The following is an 18,574-nucleotide window of genomic DNA, read 5'->3' on the forward strand; positions in this document are numbered from 1 at the left end:
AACTAAATGGACAGTACTAAAGTACTGGGACGATTTTGCGTGAACTATTTCCCAGTACCATTTAAAGGGTTGTATTCACACCGACAGTGTGTACTAGGAACCGGTCGACAGCTATGCCATTTGTGCACGGCGTTCAACAACGGAAACAAAGAAAAACAACGTTAACACCGATTTCGGAGCTCCAGGTGATCACCGGGTGCTCAGTACTCATGTATCCGCCTAGAACAGCCTTAGCTCGGCTAGTCCTTCCGTCATTTGCCGCTGGCTCTGATGTCTCTGTAGTGATTAAAGATGAGATACAATTAGTTTTGGGTATATTTAACAGGCATTCGTGGTCTCATGAATCTATTATTTGTTCCTGGTCATATCGTTTTGGCTGAGCACAAAGTTATGTTTAACTTTATATATTTATTTTGAACTTTACCGTAGTACAGCGCTGACTTTGTAGAATACATTTGACTGAATTGTTTGCTTTTGTCTTTATTTCCTCTTATATAAGCCTCTTATACTTTGTACTTAAACTTTCATAATGGCTGTTATTGTTCATTAAAACTGAGTTTTAGAGTTGTGCTTTATGTCATATTGAGAAACTGAGTTGTGCTTATTGTCGTGCTTTATCGTCGATCGCTACTTCCTGGCATACACCACGCCTATCAAGGAAGGGGACTGCTGGCGGTAGAAACGCAAGCTGGATCAGGGTGTTCGGTCCTGAATCGTACCATACTGTACTATACTGACCCGTACCGCTCGGTGGGAACGAGCCATAAAACCACTCTGTCAGCTTAGCGTTCATTTAAACCAGCAATTGCGTGGCAATGCCCAACAAGCATTGTGGAGGCAAGTTTTGCATGGCCAAGCACCACTAAAATCTGTTTGAGGTTACTTGGTTTTGTTGGAAGCAGCCACATAATGATGTTTCCTATCCTATGGCATGTCAGATTTAATAATTGTGTAATAATAATTTGCTTTTTAAATTTAATTTATTTGAAGCTCTTAAAAGTGATACATCTCTACTTTTGCATCTGCAGTGGCTTCAGTAGAGGCTGATGTTCTCTTTTGATTTTGGTATAAATCCTTTCTAATCATGCCCAATGGTCAGCTGAATGTTATTTTCTTTTTCCCTGGTTTGAGACAAGACTTCCTGTTTTTCATAGGTCCTCCTAACAATATCTTCTGCTAAGTTGTAAATCGTAGCATGGTCTGCTCCAGGCGTGTGTGTGTGTGTGTGTGTGTGTGTGTGTGTGTGTTTGTTGGTTGTCCTTACTATGGAACTGTATCTTATCTCCAGCTGCCAGCCTGGAGTTTTGACGCTGTCCAGTTCAGCTCCCTATTGGCCAGGCTTTTTATTTGCCTGCACTTATTTTAGCACTTATCCTCGCTCCAGAATTAACCTATTTTTTTACGTCAATGAATTCACTTATCTTTGATTTCACCTGTGTGTCTCTCTCTCTCTCTCTCTCTCTTTTTTTTTTTTTTTTTTTAATTGTTTGCTAATGCTGGTTGGGCTACTTATCCTCCAAAGAACAGTGGCTTTTCTCTTTCAGACAACATTAGACTTTCATTGCACTAAGCCTGTAAAAGTAAATTCCTGCAGTCTTATCAAGTCAGCAGGGAATTATCAAGAAGGTTTTAAAGATATATGTGTAACTAACATTCATTTCTTTTATTTGTGGGAAGTGGGAAGACAGAATATCAGACAACTAAGGCCAACAAAGCTAGACGATCTGCCTCATTTGAAAGAAGACCAAGTCGGCGTTACTCTAGAAGGACCATGCAGAACCGAGGTGAGAGAATCTGTCTTGTGTTGTCTTGGGGGATTAATATATTTAAAAATATAATACATATTTAGGACCAGTAGGTTTTTCCCGCATTTATTTACTTATTTTTATGCATTTATTATTTTAGTCCCAACAAGTAATAGTCCAATTAGTTACAGTGAACCAGTCATCACTTAGTTGTTTTTTTTCCAGACGTTTTTGTGCAGTCTTTTATGTCCATTTTTGCTTTTTATAAATAGTTTTAATCTAATCAGCTTTTGTTTTTAGCAACTCCTTTTTCATATAGTTATCTTGCTTTAATGCTTTGAGTCATATAAACTATTTTGAAGCCCCAACACTGATTCACTTCCATGCTCATTATTCTGTTGTGACCTCAGCTTTGTGATCTTACATAATAACATGCTTATTTTTTGTTTCCACGCAGGTCCTAACAAATCCTCAGAGTAAGTATTTTATATTCCTGCATCGTGCAATGGAATTCTTATGGCTCTCATATAGTGATGAGGTGACTTCCTGTTTCAACATCAGTTATAAAGTATGTGTCATTTGAAAGCACACAAACACACTGTTCAGAGCTGTTCAGATCTTCTATGGACTCAGTTGTGTTACCATACCAGAGTATTCTAGTTGCTATAGTAGTATTAATATGTAGTGCAGTGTGTATAGTGACTGTTTATAAATGATGAATGATTTAATGCCCAGAGCCTTTTTAGATCGTTTTTATTTTATACCAAAATGACCAATAAGGCAGTCAGTATTGTATTGAGAGGTGCTTTTCTAAATTATTATTATGTTTATAAGTACATTGTGCTTTACAGAGATGCTTTCAAACAATGATTTTTATTTTGAGTTGTTTTAAGCATGATTTGAATGTAATTTAAGACATTAAGTATTACTACTACTGTTTTTCATTCTTATTCCAGGGGTAAAATGTATCACTAGTCTGTCAGCTTAAGCACATGCTGTCAGACTGAGTGTTCCACTTTAGTCTTATAAGCACTCCTACTTAGACTGTGATGCAGCTGGTGTTAAAGTTTCAAACATGAACAGCATCATGTGCTGGCACTTTTGTGGTGCTGATTTATGGGGAATTTTCAAGACTCATGCTGTGACTAATAAAATAATGCTTCACAAATATGATTGCTTTACTAATTGTATTTGTAAAGATCTGGTCACATGCTGAAAACAACATTAGGAATGTCTTAGCTCATCATGATCCAGTGTTGGTTTGACTTGACCACATTTTCTGGTCACCTCTATAAGGACCATCTTTGTGCTGCCTACTGAAGTCAGTCAACAGTAGCTCATAATCCCTGACATTAGTTTTAATATCACTTGCATTTTCTTCTTCTCTTTCCACAGTAACCACAATAACGGAGTGAGCCCAAGCTTAGAAACAAAGGTAAAACCTTCTTTCTGTTATACAAAAATACAGATAATACTGATAATACCGGTAATAAGAAATGTTTTTGAGCACCAAATCAGCATATTAGAATGATTTCTGAAGGATAACGTTACACTTAAAACTGGAGTAAAGGCTGCTGAAACTTCAGCTGTGCCATCACAGCAATAAATAATATTTGAAAATATATTACAATAGACAATACTTATTTTAAATTTTACAAATATTACAATTTTATTGTTTTTGATCAAATTAAATGCAGCCGTGGTGAGCATAAGAGACTAAAAGAAATATCTTACTGACCCCAAACTTTTGAAACAATTTCACATCACAATTTTAATAATATAAATTAATGTTAATTATGAATTTGACTTGATAAAAAGAAACCTGTTTATTTGTTAGTGTATATACTGCATATTTAGCTCATTTGGCTTGGAAAGGCTGTTTTGCTTTGAGTTTTTGAAGTACCTTAATGCATACCACACGCTTTTTCCCTCAGCCCTCCCAAACACGGCCTCCCTGGTCTGGTATGCCTATGGTCAGCAGCCCACCCTCTGCACCAGGCCCTATGGAAATCGAAACCCTCCCCAGGAGCCCCAGAGGCAGCCAATCAGACAAGAGGAGGTGAGCTTCTCACACACAATTTTAATGCAATAAGACCTCTAAGCAGGTTAATCTGATTCCCTGCTGTTGCTTCAGGCCCCCGCACAGCCAGTTAACATCACTTTGGCAGAGTGCAGCACTTGTATAAATTATATATTTGGGCTGTTGGATGCTGCTGCTGTGTTGGTGAGCTGGTGTGAGGTTGTGGTGCTGGCTGGTGACTGGTGCTGAAGGTGCTTCATGCTGTTTTGCTTTGATGTTGAGCAGATGGCTGCTTCAGCACAGGAGAAAACGCTTGCTGGGCTGACAACAACAAACTCTCTCTTGACGTGAAATGCCTGTAGTACTCTCTTTTTTTTCCCGTCTTGCTTGGTCTCCCGAGGGGTATTATTGTGCTATGCAGAGCTTTGCCTTAAACTTGAAATATTGAAAAGAAATTAAATCAGATGGTGGGGTGGGATTATCGTGTGAGTGTTGGATATGTTGGTCTGTCTTATGAAAATTTGATCCTCGTTCCTTAATGTTATAGATATTTTTTGTCTAAACTTTGTCTTAGTCTGATGTTCTGAAACCCCAGTGGCCTTTTCATAAGGCAAGGTATGTACACTCCTGTTTTCAACCCTTCATAGACTTGCTTCAACCAATCAGTGCATTTCTGAGGGAGTCTTCGTGATTGGCTTTGGATCAGTTATTTTTTCCTTTGGCTGGGCAAATCAGTATCTGCATCAGTTCTTGATTCTAGTCCAAACCATCCAACCCAATCAGTGGGATAGAGCTGTGATCTCAGCTGGATAAATTGAATAGTGGGGTATAAGAGCAAGCTGAAATGGTCGACTTTCTGGTTTTGGTTTTGACTTTGTGACTGTCCTGTCTTCTCTTTCGTTAAAACTGAAACTAATACAGATAGTCTCAGTACTAGTACCTTTCCTTGGCAAGTTAAAGCTGGAATCAACAGACAGGTGAACATCCCTTTCTGATGACAGTTTCTAACTTAAATAGATTCTCATTAATTTGTATTAATTCTTCTCACTAACCAAACACAACCCCCTGTCTAAACTAGTAAATAGACTAAAATACTCGCCTTCAATTTTCTTTTCTCGAGTATATTCTATTCTTTGAAATCATTCAGCCCTCTTTTCTTGTCACCTTACATCTGTCTTACCATCTGCTTTCCCATGACCTTGCTATTTTTTATAATAATAGTAACAATTATTTTGTTTTCATTTATTACTTGTAATTTTAATTAGTAATAATAATACTTAATCTGTATCAGTAAAACATATCATTAATGGTAATAATTAATATTAATAGTAAATATATTATTAATTTTGCTTCACAGTGATTAATTCATGAATAGTAAGCTATAAAAATAGTTTTATATATTTATGTATTATATATTTAATGTTTCTTTATGAATTTTTACATGCTAAATATGAAAAAAAAAAAAAACATTACTTTTTGTGTATCATTAATAGGGTTGCAAAGGGGTGGAAAATTTCCGGTAAATTTCCAGAAACTTTCCAAAAATCCCTGGATTATTCCAAAAAATCCTGGAAAGTTTCCAAAATTTCTGGAATGTTTCCGAAATTACTGGAAATTTTCCACCTTTTTGCAACCCTAATCATTAACAGTGCTAATGAAAAAAACGAATGTTACAGAATCTTCTAGAATGCTCCCATCCTTGCAATATTACAATTAATGATAGACGTTCTAAAATTTACCTCACCTAAATATTTAATAAAATATTGATGCTACGTGAAAATAAATAGTACAATAATAATCAGCACCACAGAATTACAGAAGAATCAAAGAAGATTTAAGTGAAACACATTTTTGTTGCATTGTGTTATTTGCTCAGTAGTTTGAATGTTAAATGATGTCAATCAACTAATTAATTAAAAGGAACATCATTTGCAAATCGGACATCTCAGATGTTTATTGTTGAATGCAATGAGGAATAAAGAAAGATGTTGAATAGTGGTTCAGGAAACATTTACATTCAGTAAACGAATGCCTCCTTTCTAGATAAAATAATTTGAACATTTTTAGAAATTATTTTTTTCAGTCTGGACTTCTGCTCTATCTAGCCTCTCAGGCAGATAGCTAGTGAGAAGTCTACTACAAACTCATGTTATATTCAGTGCAGTTTTGCAACCAGGAAATGCCTTTTCTATAGTGCATTCAAACTTAGCTCCCTCAAATGTTACCTCTTGTTTTGTCCTGTGATCTGCTCCCTACTCTTTTTCGACTTCTGCCCCTCAGACTCTACAGTATTCCTGTCCCTCGTGCTAACACTCGCCCCTCCTCCACTGACCCATCCAGGCTTCACTCCCCCCTCAATCCCATCACTGACACCAGCGTGACCGACAGGCACCTCCCTGCACCTCCTCTCATACACGGATGCTGCCACAGCCCCTCCACCCCCGCATTCCTTGGATACAAACTGAGCTCCAGGGAACACTGGGATAAAAGGCATATTCTCTGACTGAGATCAAGCAAGACTACCTGGGCTAAAGACTGAAACCAGCCAGAGAGATGAGATAACCTTCATGGAAGAAGCCTGAAATCCTTACTGTGGCTGTACTTTCAATTAGAATGATTTGGTCATTGTTTAACCAGCTTTGTCACCCAGGAAATATCCTGTTGACATTTATTTTGGCTATTTATTTGACATTTAAATTATGCCTTGATCATCATAACCACACTTTTTATATTAGATATCAGACGCTTTCCACAAATAGGGTACAAAGTAGGGCATTAAACTCTTAAAAATGAAGTATTTGTAGTGAAAGGATGTACATGAATTTGAAAAGATGTCTTTCAAGAGGTCAAGCTAAATATTAATATGAGATTTGATTTGATTTTAACAATAAACATTAAATATAAACATTTATAAAAGAAAAACTAAAACACCAAAGTGGGCAACAGTCCTACCTAAGTTGGGACTTTTTTTAGTATGGACTATTTCATATAAATTATAAATACATTTTCTTATTTGTGGAAAGTGCCTTTATAATTATATATCTTATTTCAGTATGTCTTTGTGTGATCATAATGATCTGATTATTGAATTGTCATGAGTTCTCATTTGGTTATTTGGGCAATTTTTGTTTTATCCACTTGACAATGTGTAGTGCAGTATACACTGTTTTTAGATTTGTCTACAATACTATAATCAAAGAACGTATGCATCTTACATGGCTTTAAGACGTTTGATTAAAATTAACAAACAAGCAACTCCCCATTGCATGTTTCAGTTTCTCTTGAGGTTTTTACTGTACATTTCTGTAAATGACAAACTTGGTCATGTCGTAAGGTGGAAGTTTTTTATTTTACTTGGTTTATACAAACACTGAATACTGGAAAGTGCAAAGTGGTTTTAGTCAGCATGGCAAGGGGTGACGTGTCCATTATTAAGCCTCCTTTGAAAGTCAATCTCATTCTAGTCATTTATGGGATGTGACTGTTCCCTCCCTCATTTTAGTCAGGAAGGGAAGGAATACATTGCTTTTTGTGATTCTAGTAATGTGCGTGTGTGGTCTTTTAATCTAGATCTAGTGGAATGTGTGTGGTCAGTTGGCATATGACTGTGTTAGATAATGGTTCCGTTCCTTTTGTGTTCTTCAGTAATGATGGTCTCTGCTCATTTTTGATTGTAAAGTCTTGATTATGCCGTTAGGGTTGTGCAATACATCAGATATAGAAATACATATTCATTGCCCAACCATCGCCCAACACCCATCTGCTTTTGAGTACACTATCTTTTAGTGTTTTTTTTTAAGTTTGACTTATCGCATATTTGAAATGTGATACTCTGCTATTGCATTGCTGTAACTTGAGTCTTGGCCCGGCCTCAAGCATTTTTGTCCAGGTGAGTCACATTTGTCATATATCTACCAATGTGGACCCTGTTCGAGCAGCATATACAGGGTTACATCCTGTAATTGACAGATGGTAATTAACCCTTTCATCCTTCACAGCATGCCCTTGGTGACTGACCTCTTGGAGACGTGCGTAGATGAAGTTCTTCGAGTCCCTGTTCCTATGGTGACAGCAGAAGAAGTGGGACCAGGTGCTGCTCATACCACCGCCAGCATAGCCACAGAGGAGACCCTCTCTCTGACCGGTGAGATAATACATTGCAGATAGAGTGGGATGAAATTTTTGTTTTATGCAAGTGTTTGTCTTGCATATTTTTTTGTCATAATTAAATGTATTTATTTATTTGTTCACAACAATTATAAAAAAAATTGACATCCAAACAATTTTATAATATACATTATAAATGTGCTTTTGTAACCTGAAACACAAAAAGAGTTTGTATTTTTAACTGGGTAAAAAGTAAACACTAATATTGTCTGCTTCAAGAATACTCCACTTCAGAATAATAAATAAAACTGTATTGGCTAGTACCAATCCCAAATACACTACCGTTCAAAAGTTTGGAGGCAGTCGGCAGTAAGTTTTTTTTTTTTTTTTTTTTTTTAAGAAATTAATACTTTTATTTAGCAAGGAGGCTTTAAACGGATCACATATGACAATAAGGACTTTCATCAAAGAATCCTATATAAATGTATTATGATTTCCACAATATTATTAGGCAGCACATCTGTTTTCAACATTGACAAGTTAGGTTTCTTGAGCACTAAATCAGCTTATTTGAATTATTTTGAATGATCATGTGACACTGAAGACTAAAGTAATGACTGCTAAAAAGTCAGCTTTGCATCACAGGAATAAATTACATTTTAAAATATATTCAAATAGAGAACAGTTTTTTTTTTTAATGGTAATAATATTTCACAACAGTGCTGATTTTACTTGGTTTTGATCACACAAATGCAGTTTTGTTGAACATAAGGACTTCTTTAAAAACATTTTTATTAATGTTACTGACCATTTCTTTTGAATGGTAGAGTATATTGAGTATATGTATATATTTAAATTCATTATCTCTTATTTAAAATAATATAATTTTTTTTTACGTCTGCATGCTTTTATGAAACAAAGTACAACTTGCATTATTTTACTTAATCTATTATTTGATTATTGTCTGTATAGTTATGGTATTTTCATGCTCTGCCTATCTATTGTGTGATCTGATTATCTCCAGAGTGAACATGTTTTAATCCCCACACATGCAGATGTGTTTCCATCTGTCTCTTCTGACCTCTCATTGTTTAATGATGCTCACTGAATCTGTTCTCGTCCTCAGAGGCTGCAGCTCGGCTCAAGCAACTAGATACTGAAAACACTCCAGTGTCTGCTTCAGCCAGAACAAACGTCAACCTCAACATGAACAACCAGGTCAGTTCAGCCATCCAAAAGCCCCACACACGCACACGGTGTGTTTTTGCAATATGTCCCCCCTCCACACACCGCATCTTATTAAAGCTTGACATAAACTTTAAATACAAGGAGCAGAGATTGTGTTGGCTGCTGTGCCACTCTAACCTCAGGATGTACTTTAAATTAAATGTGAATAGGGAAGGTGATTACTCATGCTATTACAGCAGTCTTTGATCTCTATATTTTTTCCAGCTCAGTGCCATTTAAGGTATTATGCTATAAAGAGCTGATGATTATTTCAGCCCGGACTATGTTTATTTAAGCAAAGAGACCGAAACACAGTGCAAACAAATTCATAATCAGAAGAACACATGCTTTGGTTTGTGTGTAGGAGGACGTGGCAAAACTCAGAGAGAAAAGTTTGAATAGTGTGGGCAGCAGTCCTGTCCTGAACCAGCTCAAGTGTCCTGAGGAATTCAAGAGCAACATCCTGAAAGCTCAGGCAGAGGCAGCGCTCAAGGTATTCAAGCACTGTCATATTAGTCAAATGTCCCATTTACACGTGATGTTAATATTAATCTCCACTCGGACAGTTCAGTTGGCTGCTTATCTTCCTCAAAGAAAGAGTGTCTTATTTAATGTCTACATACATGGTTTATGACCTCAATGTGTTAATGTCAGGTACTCTGAAAATGATGCATAAAGTTCTTGTATATGTTTTGTAAATGTTCATCTCTTTGTTTAGGATTCTAGAGATGAGCTTGGACTGACTCCAGACAAGAACTGTAACCTGCAGGAGGCAGCAGCCAGGTATGATGTACATTATATTGCCAAAAGTATTGGGACACCCCCTTCTAATGAACAGGTTTGACTACTTTAGTCATTTCCATGAGTACAAATCTTAAGGTGTATTCACACCAGGAAAGTCCGCTAGTTCACTTGCTTTGGTCTGGACCAAATACAATGTTGATTTATTTTGTTTGGTGCGGTTCGCATTCACACTGCTCTTTTTGCAAGTGAACCAGAAATTGTAAACAAAACAACACGTGTGCTAAAGGTCATCCATTCATTGGTTCATCCATTCAACCGTACCAGAGTTTGTTTGGAACCAGACCGAGACCACCTCTTCAGCTGGGTCTTGGTACGGTTGTTTGTTCCGCACCCGAGTGCGATTGCTGTATTCACACCTGCCCAAAAGATCCGCACCAAAGGGGGAAACGAACTTGAGTTCGATTCAATCGAACCAAACAAGACAGGTGTGAATACACCCTTATAAGCATGTAATGATATTCTGGGGAATTGTGTGCTTCTAATTTTATAGCAACAGTTTGGACAGGAGCCTTTTCTATTCTAACACGACACTGCTACGGTTGTTTGTTCCGCACCCGAGTGCGATTGCTGTATTCACACCTGCCCAAAAGATCCGCACCAAAGGGGGAAACGAACTTGAGTTCGATTCAATCGAACCAAACAAGACAGGTGTGAATACACCCTTATAAGCATGTAATGATATTCTGGGGAATTGTGTGCTTCTAATTTTATAGCAACAGTTTGGACAGGAGCCTTTTCTATTCTAACATGACAGTGCCTCTGTGTATAAGGCAAGGTTCAAAAAGAAATGATTGATCCAGTCAGTGTGGAAGAACTTGACTGGTCTGCAGAAAGCCAAGTCCTAATCCCAGCTGAACACCTCTGGTGTGACTTTAAATGCAGACCTGGAGCCAAAATATCATTAATATCATCCCTAGAATATCATTACATGCTTGAACGTTGAGATTTGTACTCATGGAAATGGCTAAAGTTGTCAAACCTGTTCATTAGAAGCGGTGTCCAATACGTACAATACAATATAGTGCATTTGTCTTGCTGTAACAGTTGGGCACAAACATTTACATTGTTACATAGTTATTTAAAAAAAAAAATGTAATAATGAAAAGATGTGAATGGTGGGTGGTAATGCCTGTCTGTCTCTTTATCAGACTGATGGGTCATGGGGGGCGTATGGGAAGCACATCCTCTCTGCCAGTGAGTGGGAGAGCAGAGCGCCAGGAGTCCTGGGACTTGCTCAGGCAGCCCGGCCTGCTGCCCTGCTCTACCAGCAGGTGAGTCCACAGCAGACAAAACCTACTCCAAGTACAGTGAGAAGATTGTACTACAAAGAAGAATTGCTTTGTTGTTTGAGTGTGTGGATTTAGACATAGTAGGGCCATGTGAGTGAGCCTGTGGGCCTGTAATCCTCCTGGGACAGAGTCTGAGGTAGTGGAGCACAAGCAGGCAGGCAGAAACTGGGGCACACCCAGATTAAAGGGGCCACCTGGTCCTCCCATCAACAAGCCAGGACTTGTTTTATTTCTTTTGTACAGTATATGATCTTACACTACCATTCAAAAGTTTGGGGTCATGTTTTGTCTTTTTTTTCCTTTTATTTAGCAAGGACTCATAAATTGATGAGAGGGACAGTAAATACATTTAAGTTTTATATTTCAAATAAATGCTATTCTTTTAAATAATAAATGGACAAAAATATTAAGCAGCACAAATGTTTAAGATGTTTGTTACAGTTAGAATTAAATCTTTTATCTTTTATTTTTTTGTAGGATTAAACCAAATAATATATCCTGCCATATCTGTCCTGTCCTGTTCACTCCAAACTTGTGGAACATTATTGCAATAAGTAAATTAAACAAAACAAGCCTTTATTTTGACCCTTTTTGTTTCATTGCAACATTGAATTTTACATTACTGTGTGAGAGTTTGTGCGAAAAAAAAAATGTTATGCAACAATGTGACAAAATATAATGATACAAAAGTTTCAACATTGATAATTAGAGGTAAAAAGATGTTTCTTGAGCACTAAATCAGCATATTAGAATGATTCCTGAAGGATCATGTGACACTGAAGCCTTGAGTAATGACTGCTGATAATTCGGCTTTCCCATCACAGGAATAATGGCTGCTGAATATACATTTTGCACTTTAAAATATTAAAATAGACAACAGTTTGTAATAATATTTTGCAGTATTATTGTTTTTATTATTTGCAATATTATTTTTGATCAAATAAATGCAGCCTTGGTAAGCAGGACAGACTTGCTGACCCTTTTACATTTTTCAACAGTAGTGAATGTTAACAAGTAAGAATGTTTCCAAAGAGGTAGAGCAAATTTGTGCACTTCTGTGTCCTAAAAGCTAGACTGAGATGCTTCAGTTGCTACTTTAAAATAAATTATAAATTATTTTCTTTTTCTAATTGACAGCATTTCATAGATCATGTCCATAGACTGTTCCTAGTATTGAGGCCAGAACATTCCTTAATGTAGCCTGTGATTAAAAGCTCACTGTTGCCATCTAGCGTCAACTGTTGATATGTAGTTACAGATGGGTCATATGGCTGTGGTCTGCCTGGAAACATGTTCTTATGTAACCACATGTACTCATGCCACAGATTGACTGCACGATTAGCTGTGTACACTGACCTGGCTGCAGTTTACAATTAGATGTCTGTAGAATCAAATAAACATTATGTGACTGATGGTTAAAATTATATACAGTATGAAAATGAGGTATTATGGAAAGGAACCAGATTAAATTATAATTCACTACCGATGCCTACATCAGATGCTCAATTTGTAGACACCAAAATTATGGGTTTGATTCACAGGGAACACACACACACACACACACTGGCACAATCATCTGTCAAATGTGTAAATAATTTGTACCTTTACAATGGTACACATTTTGTCAGGACTCTCTGGAAGGCGTCCTAATGCACACACACACACACACACACACACACAAACCCATAATCGACAGTAGTCACAAAGTGACCCCAAGTCATTTCCTCAAACACTTCATAAGAAGTGTTCATAAGGTTTCATTCAAGGGTGAACATTGTGATTTCCTGTGTGATTTCCTTTGAATGAACACTAATGAATAGCTTGAGAGGTGCTTTGAAATGCTCAAAGGTTTTCAATGTCTTTGTGCTCATTTCCAGTGCTCAAAATCAAAGGTTTGTGGCCAGAGCTCTTCTCAGACATGCTCCATCACTGTTGAAAAGATCTGTATACTTTTATCTTTTTTTTTTTTGGTCAGGAAAGAGGGACAAGAACATTTTCATCCACAGCTACAGCCACCATTGTTTTATCATATATAGCAGCTTCAAGATTCAGTCAGGAAAAAAAGACTTGAAGTGCATTTGTTCATGAAAGTGCTCATTCAATTCATTGTCTGTCCTCAGCCTGGAAGAGAACGCAGATGACTTCATCTCTTCTGTGCCGCTTCTGTCATCAGATCCAGTGAATGAAGCCCAGTCATCCAAGGTAACAGAAGTGGCTTAATGCCATTCCAGCTGCTGGCACACTGTAACAAGAGTCCACAGCAGCTGTCAATATATACACTATCATTTACTCACTCATGACTGAAACATGCTCTCCTTTACAAGGAAAATAAATCCAGCACAACATCACTTTTATTTTCTTTGCCTGTCAAATGTTCATAACAGCGTGTTGAGGTTTTGCTGTTTACTCAGTGGTTCATCAGGATTGTCAATAGAGTGCTGCAGGCATGTGCAACCCCTAGTTAATATCCCCCTAGTTCCCTCGACAAAAAGCCATGAGGAATTTTCCCCCTGGCTTTTGGATTAATGCAGATAAATATGTGACCAATACATTTTTATGGTATTTAAATGTTTATCATGGTAATCTTCACAAATGACCACAAATTTTGTAAATTTTGAAGCCTAAATACAATTATTACAGTTGTTTATTACTGAATTTATTTTGTTATAGAATAAAACGTGGTTGACCTTTTGTTAACCATAGACCTCACTTCAGGCATATAACCAAAACCCCATTGACTTAGGGATGATGGAACTCAAAGTGCACTTATTTCTGGGTAATAACACAAAACTATTATGACTATAATATTAAGTTAATGAAACCATCAAAAAAAAAAAAATCATAGAAACTTGAGAGTGGGTTATTTGGACTTGGGCCACTTTGCATTCACCTCACAATGCCACATTTACGATTTACTTATATTTTTATCCATTTATGTTAAATATTCTCCCTTTCTGTCTCTGTTAAAGTTTTTTGATTTCAAATAATTACAAAAGCATCACTTTTTGTGATGTCTTGTTGGCATTGACACATCCTGCAGGAAATGCAGATCTAGTCATTGAATGTGCTTTTGGTTGGCATACGCTTTAGAGCATGTGGCTTTTTACAATGCAGGTCAAAGTTCAGGATCCTGAGCCGCTGACAGCCCCTCTGACTGATAACCTGATAGACTTCACAGACCCCATCCCTGTAGTAAGTTCAGCACTGCCGCTCACGATATGCTTGTAATGCTTTTAGTAAGCAAAAGTTTGACTCTATAATTGACTGTATGGCACAATAATGCCTGTCCTCTTTAGGTGTTTTCACATCGTTGAAGTATTAATATTCTATTAAAATTTTTGATTTGACATAGGTGCCAGCTCCCAAACCCACAATCACTCCTCGATGGATCATTCCAGCTTCAACACCTATAGTGAGTTGACCTCTTTAATCATTTTGATGAAGATATTACATGAAAATGAAATCTGATAATGGATTGATTCCATACTCTGAATATGATACATTTAGTATGATTTAACAGTACCTCCCAACTGACTGTAGAGTTTTAGCTGTTTTCCTGGTGAGGACTCCGGACACAGATCCATGCATCACTGTAGAAGAACAGCAACTTTATCTAAGCATTTGCACAGGGATGCCTCTTCATATTTCTCTGCAGCTCTGTAGATGCACTCTGTAGATTTATAGATTTAGAAGAAGCTTTCATATTGCAGCAGATGATGATGACTCACTATATCAAGCCACATGTTCAATGGAGTGTACATTTTCATTACCCTCACTTCTCACATTTCTGACTGTCCCCCTGCTTCCTCTCTCACCTCTAGCAGTCTGGCACCTTTACCAACGGCCTCCTTGATTGTACAGCAAAGATGTCATCATCTCACCATCCTGAAGGGGCTGCTATTTCCTCACTCCCCCATCTCTCTCTCACTCACAATGTGATTGCCACAAGGTTTGTTTCATCTCTACTCTGTTGAGGACAGTTGTCCTACTACTTTCCTAAGCAATCAGATTTACCATTTTCAACTTGGTAGATGATAAAAACCAAGAGGAGTCATGCTGTAATTTCACCATTTTTGTGGGTGTTTCTCCACTGAGAGCCACTCGAAAGTAGTGTATTCAATTAAATCTACTAGCTTTGTAGATTTGTTTAATGTTTTGATCTTTTGATCTCTCATTCTTATGCTCACCAAGGTTTTACTTGATCGAAAATACAGTAAAAACAGGAATACGGTGAAATAGTTACTTTTTTAAGTTTTAGTTTTCTGTTTTAATACATTTTTAAATTGTAATTTATTCCAAAGCTGAATTTTCAGCAGCCATTACTCCAGTCTTCAGTGTCGCATAATCCTTCCAAATGTGGTGTTCAAGAAACATTTCTTATTATTGCTGTAGATTCTCTGATGAATAGAACAGTATTTAAAATGGAAATCTTTTGTAACATTATGAATATATTTACTGTAATTTCAGCTCAATTTAACGCATCCTTGCTGTGATTAAAAAGTACTTTCTGAAATAAAAATCATACTGACCCCAAACATTTGAACAGTAGTGTGTTTTTGCATGCGACATATCAACTGCAAACATACCTTTCTGGTTTTAGTGCACCAGAAATTGCTTTAACTTCAAACACTGAAGAGTTGTTGTTGTTTTTTTTTCTCTTTGAGTTTAAGTTTGTTCTTTATTCAGCTTCTGATTGTAACTGCCAATTGCTGAATTGATTTTGACAGTATTGTGGCTCACCCAATCAAGGACAACCACAAGCCCAAAGGTCTGCTGACCACTGAACTCTGAGAGCAAAGCCTTGAGCACATGCCCAGCACCTGTCACTGGACCATCAAAAGTTTTTCTACATTCCAGTGCCCTGACAATGCAGGCACAGACAACTGGACTCTGGGCACCCACGGGGTTGCAATTTCATCTTCAAGAATGCTGGCTTTTGACAGTTGGCATCCGCAAACCCAGATCTCAGTGCTGATGACCAAGAATAAATGTATTGAACTCAGTTTAAGTGCACAAAGGGCTAACCACAGGGTGCAGTGTTTGGGGACCACCATTCCTTTTATAACTTTTATACCTCTTTTGAGAGACTCTATACAGCCCTTGGGTGTAGCAGAAGCACATGAATGAGCCAGTCCTTTGTTGTGATGGGATGTTTGATCCACCTGCTGTCCACTTCCTGTTCAGATCTTCACTGATTGGATGACTGTGAAAGAGCTTGTGAAACTCCTGTGGATCACAATGCATCATTGACTGTTTTTAGAACTGGAGTAGTTTTTCCTACAGAAATTCTATTTTTTAATCTTTTTTGCCTTTCTGTTGCTCTGCTTTCTATGTTTTTATGAAGAAGCTGCATTCATTATTACACTTTTAAGTACTGTACTCTAAACTGCACAGTTGTTAGAGCACTATTGTGTAGCTCACTGAAGTCACTGAACCAAGATTTGCTGTTTGAACGTTTTATCAGTGCTGTTTTTATCCAAACATAGTAGTTATGACCTGCCTTATTTTAATAGCTCATATAAGATTTTAAATATACATGGACATATTACAACATAACATGTTACTACAGTGTAATCTGTCATCTACTGTTTAGTTGAAATATTTCACTGGGTGTACTGTGTAGTGTGTAAGTGCAGTTCTTAAGTGTGCTTCACTGTGTTGGGTTAGATGTTATGTGAGACACAGGAGCAGCTGAGACCTCGGTCACCCACTGGCTCATACTATATGAAAACTGCGAAAGACTTGGACCATGTAAACAAGCTAAAATGTTATTCACTGTGATACAATGAAAGGAAAAAAATCACTCGCAGTCTGTGCCAGTGGTTACTGCAAATGAGAGGCTTTTCATGGACCCTTCCTTCTCCACTACGAGTTCCACAAGCATTTGCTGCTATTTTTCAGTATACTGAAAAGTACGTAATTGGTATAATCACTGGGATGAAATGTTTGGAGGTCAAATCTTGTAAATAATTATTCATCAGTTGTTTATATGGTCTACCTGTTCTGATTTGCTCTGACTTTAGTGGAAGTGCTCAATCACAGAAGGCAGTTGTAGCTGGAAATCCGTTGATATGCTAATCATTTTGTTCTCCAAGTCTCACACTGTAGGCTTATTTACATACAGTATATTAATGATCTGTAGATGTCTCAGCAATTACCTGTTTATATCAATACACTGACTGTAAGTCTTGTCATTTTGTATAATGTGATATTCCACAAGTAAAAGATATGTTAACATTGTTATTGGACCTGTGCTTTATGTGCGTGCAGTGTGTATGTCTGTGTGTTTATATAGAGAGAGAGATACTATTGAATTTAATCTTAATGCGACTGGAAATGGAGATTTTTATGATTGTTATTAATTTGTTAATTTGTTTAGATGTTACAGCTTGCTATTTACCCACTAAATTTGTTAAAATAGAAAAAGAATGAATGGCTTGCTTACAGTTTGTTGGCATAATTTTTGCTTCTCAATTCCTTGCTTTAAAGTAATAGATTATTTTAAAATACATGTTGCTGATATTAAATCAATATTTGTGGGTAAACCTATGTGCATATGGCTTAAGCGTAAAAGAGAAAATGTTAGTAAATTCAATAAACCTTATGCACTTGCTTGTACTTTAGGTTTAGGAATAAACTGTAATGGATTTGATCAGGAAGAAGAAACCTTACACCAAGTTGTGCAAAAGGAAAGAATTTCATTTTCAGAATTCATTTCAGTTACGTGTACTAAAATATTCCCAAAGGAAGAATATGTAATTGTGTCAAAAATAAATAAATACATAACCTTACTATGCAATGACAAAGTTGTGGTCATAACCTCATGCCTTTCTTTGCTTGATTGAACCTAGAGACGTCGCTGTCACTTCCTGGACTCAGAGCTGCCATGGACTCAGGTAAAACAACTAAAACAGTAGAAATTACTCAAGTCTGCGTCTGTGAGAATCTACTTGTAGGAGCATACTTGCTAGGTTATTCTGTTTGTAAGTTTGTCAGAATGTCTGTTGAAACGTTTCCCCAGGCAGTGTGGCTGAAGTCTCCAGTGGAGCAGCAGGTGGAGCCAGAGCTCTTCATGAGTCAAACACAGGATCAAACTTCAGTCCTCTAGCTCCTATAAACTCCAAACTTCACGAATTAGATGAGATCACAACATACTTTTTCAGTTTTTGTTGTTGTTGTTCACCTCATATTTAAGGATATTTTTAAGTAGCCTACGTTTTGTTCACCTTATATTTAAGGAAATCGTTTGACAACAAATGTATTAATTTATTTAAAAAGACAGCATCAGAAACAATTGCAGATGGGTCATATGATGCGATTTCAGATTTTCTCTTTGGAGTGTTACAAGCTCTTGGTAAATAAAGAAGATCTGTAAAGTTGCA

The 18,574-nt window shown here is 37.0% G+C and overlaps 1 protein-coding gene across 4 annotated transcripts in view; it reads left to right on the forward strand.

Moving 5' to 3' along the window:
* Window positions 1–16,251, forward strand: part of LOC107663871 (band 4.1-like protein 5) — a 43,760-nt gene extending 27,509 nt beyond the window's left edge. For 2 of the 4 annotated variants that reach the window (XM_016454243.1, XM_016454245.1), the window contains exons 12-25: window positions 1,678–1,784; window positions 2,203–2,221; window positions 3,141–3,180; window positions 3,680–3,804; window positions 7,764–7,909; window positions 8,999–9,090; window positions 9,464–9,592; window positions 9,818–9,882; window positions 11,052–11,174; window positions 13,313–13,394; window positions 14,307–14,384; window positions 14,545–14,604; window positions 15,014–15,141; window positions 15,920–16,251. In XM_016454243.1, coding sequence (XP_016309729.1) covers window positions 1,678–1,784; window positions 2,203–2,221; window positions 3,141–3,180; window positions 3,680–3,804; window positions 7,764–7,909; window positions 8,999–9,090; window positions 9,464–9,592; window positions 9,818–9,882; window positions 11,052–11,174; window positions 13,313–13,394; window positions 14,307–14,384; window positions 14,545–14,604; window positions 15,014–15,141; window positions 15,920–15,983 — 1,258 coding nt within the window. In that variant the 3' untranslated portion in view covers window positions 15,984–16,251. Of the gene's footprint in view, window positions 1–1,677; window positions 1,785–2,202; window positions 2,222–3,140; window positions 3,181–3,679; window positions 3,805–7,763; window positions 7,910–8,998; window positions 9,091–9,463; window positions 9,593–9,817; window positions 9,883–11,051; window positions 11,175–13,312; window positions 13,395–14,306; window positions 14,385–14,533; window positions 14,605–15,013; window positions 15,142–15,919 lie in introns of those variants that run through there. The other 2 variants (XM_016454244.1, XM_016454246.1) reach the window with 2 other exon arrangements.
* The last annotated feature ends 2,323 nt before the right edge of the window (window positions 16,252–18,574 follow it).

The sequence above is a fragment of the Sinocyclocheilus anshuiensis genome, unplaced genomic scaffold (genome assembly GCF_001515605.1).
Source record: "Sinocyclocheilus anshuiensis isolate Anshui unplaced genomic scaffold, SAMN03320099.WGS_v1.1 scaffold976, whole genome shotgun sequence".
Lineage (NCBI taxonomy): Eukaryota > Metazoa > Chordata > Actinopteri > Cypriniformes > Cyprinidae > Sinocyclocheilus > Sinocyclocheilus anshuiensis.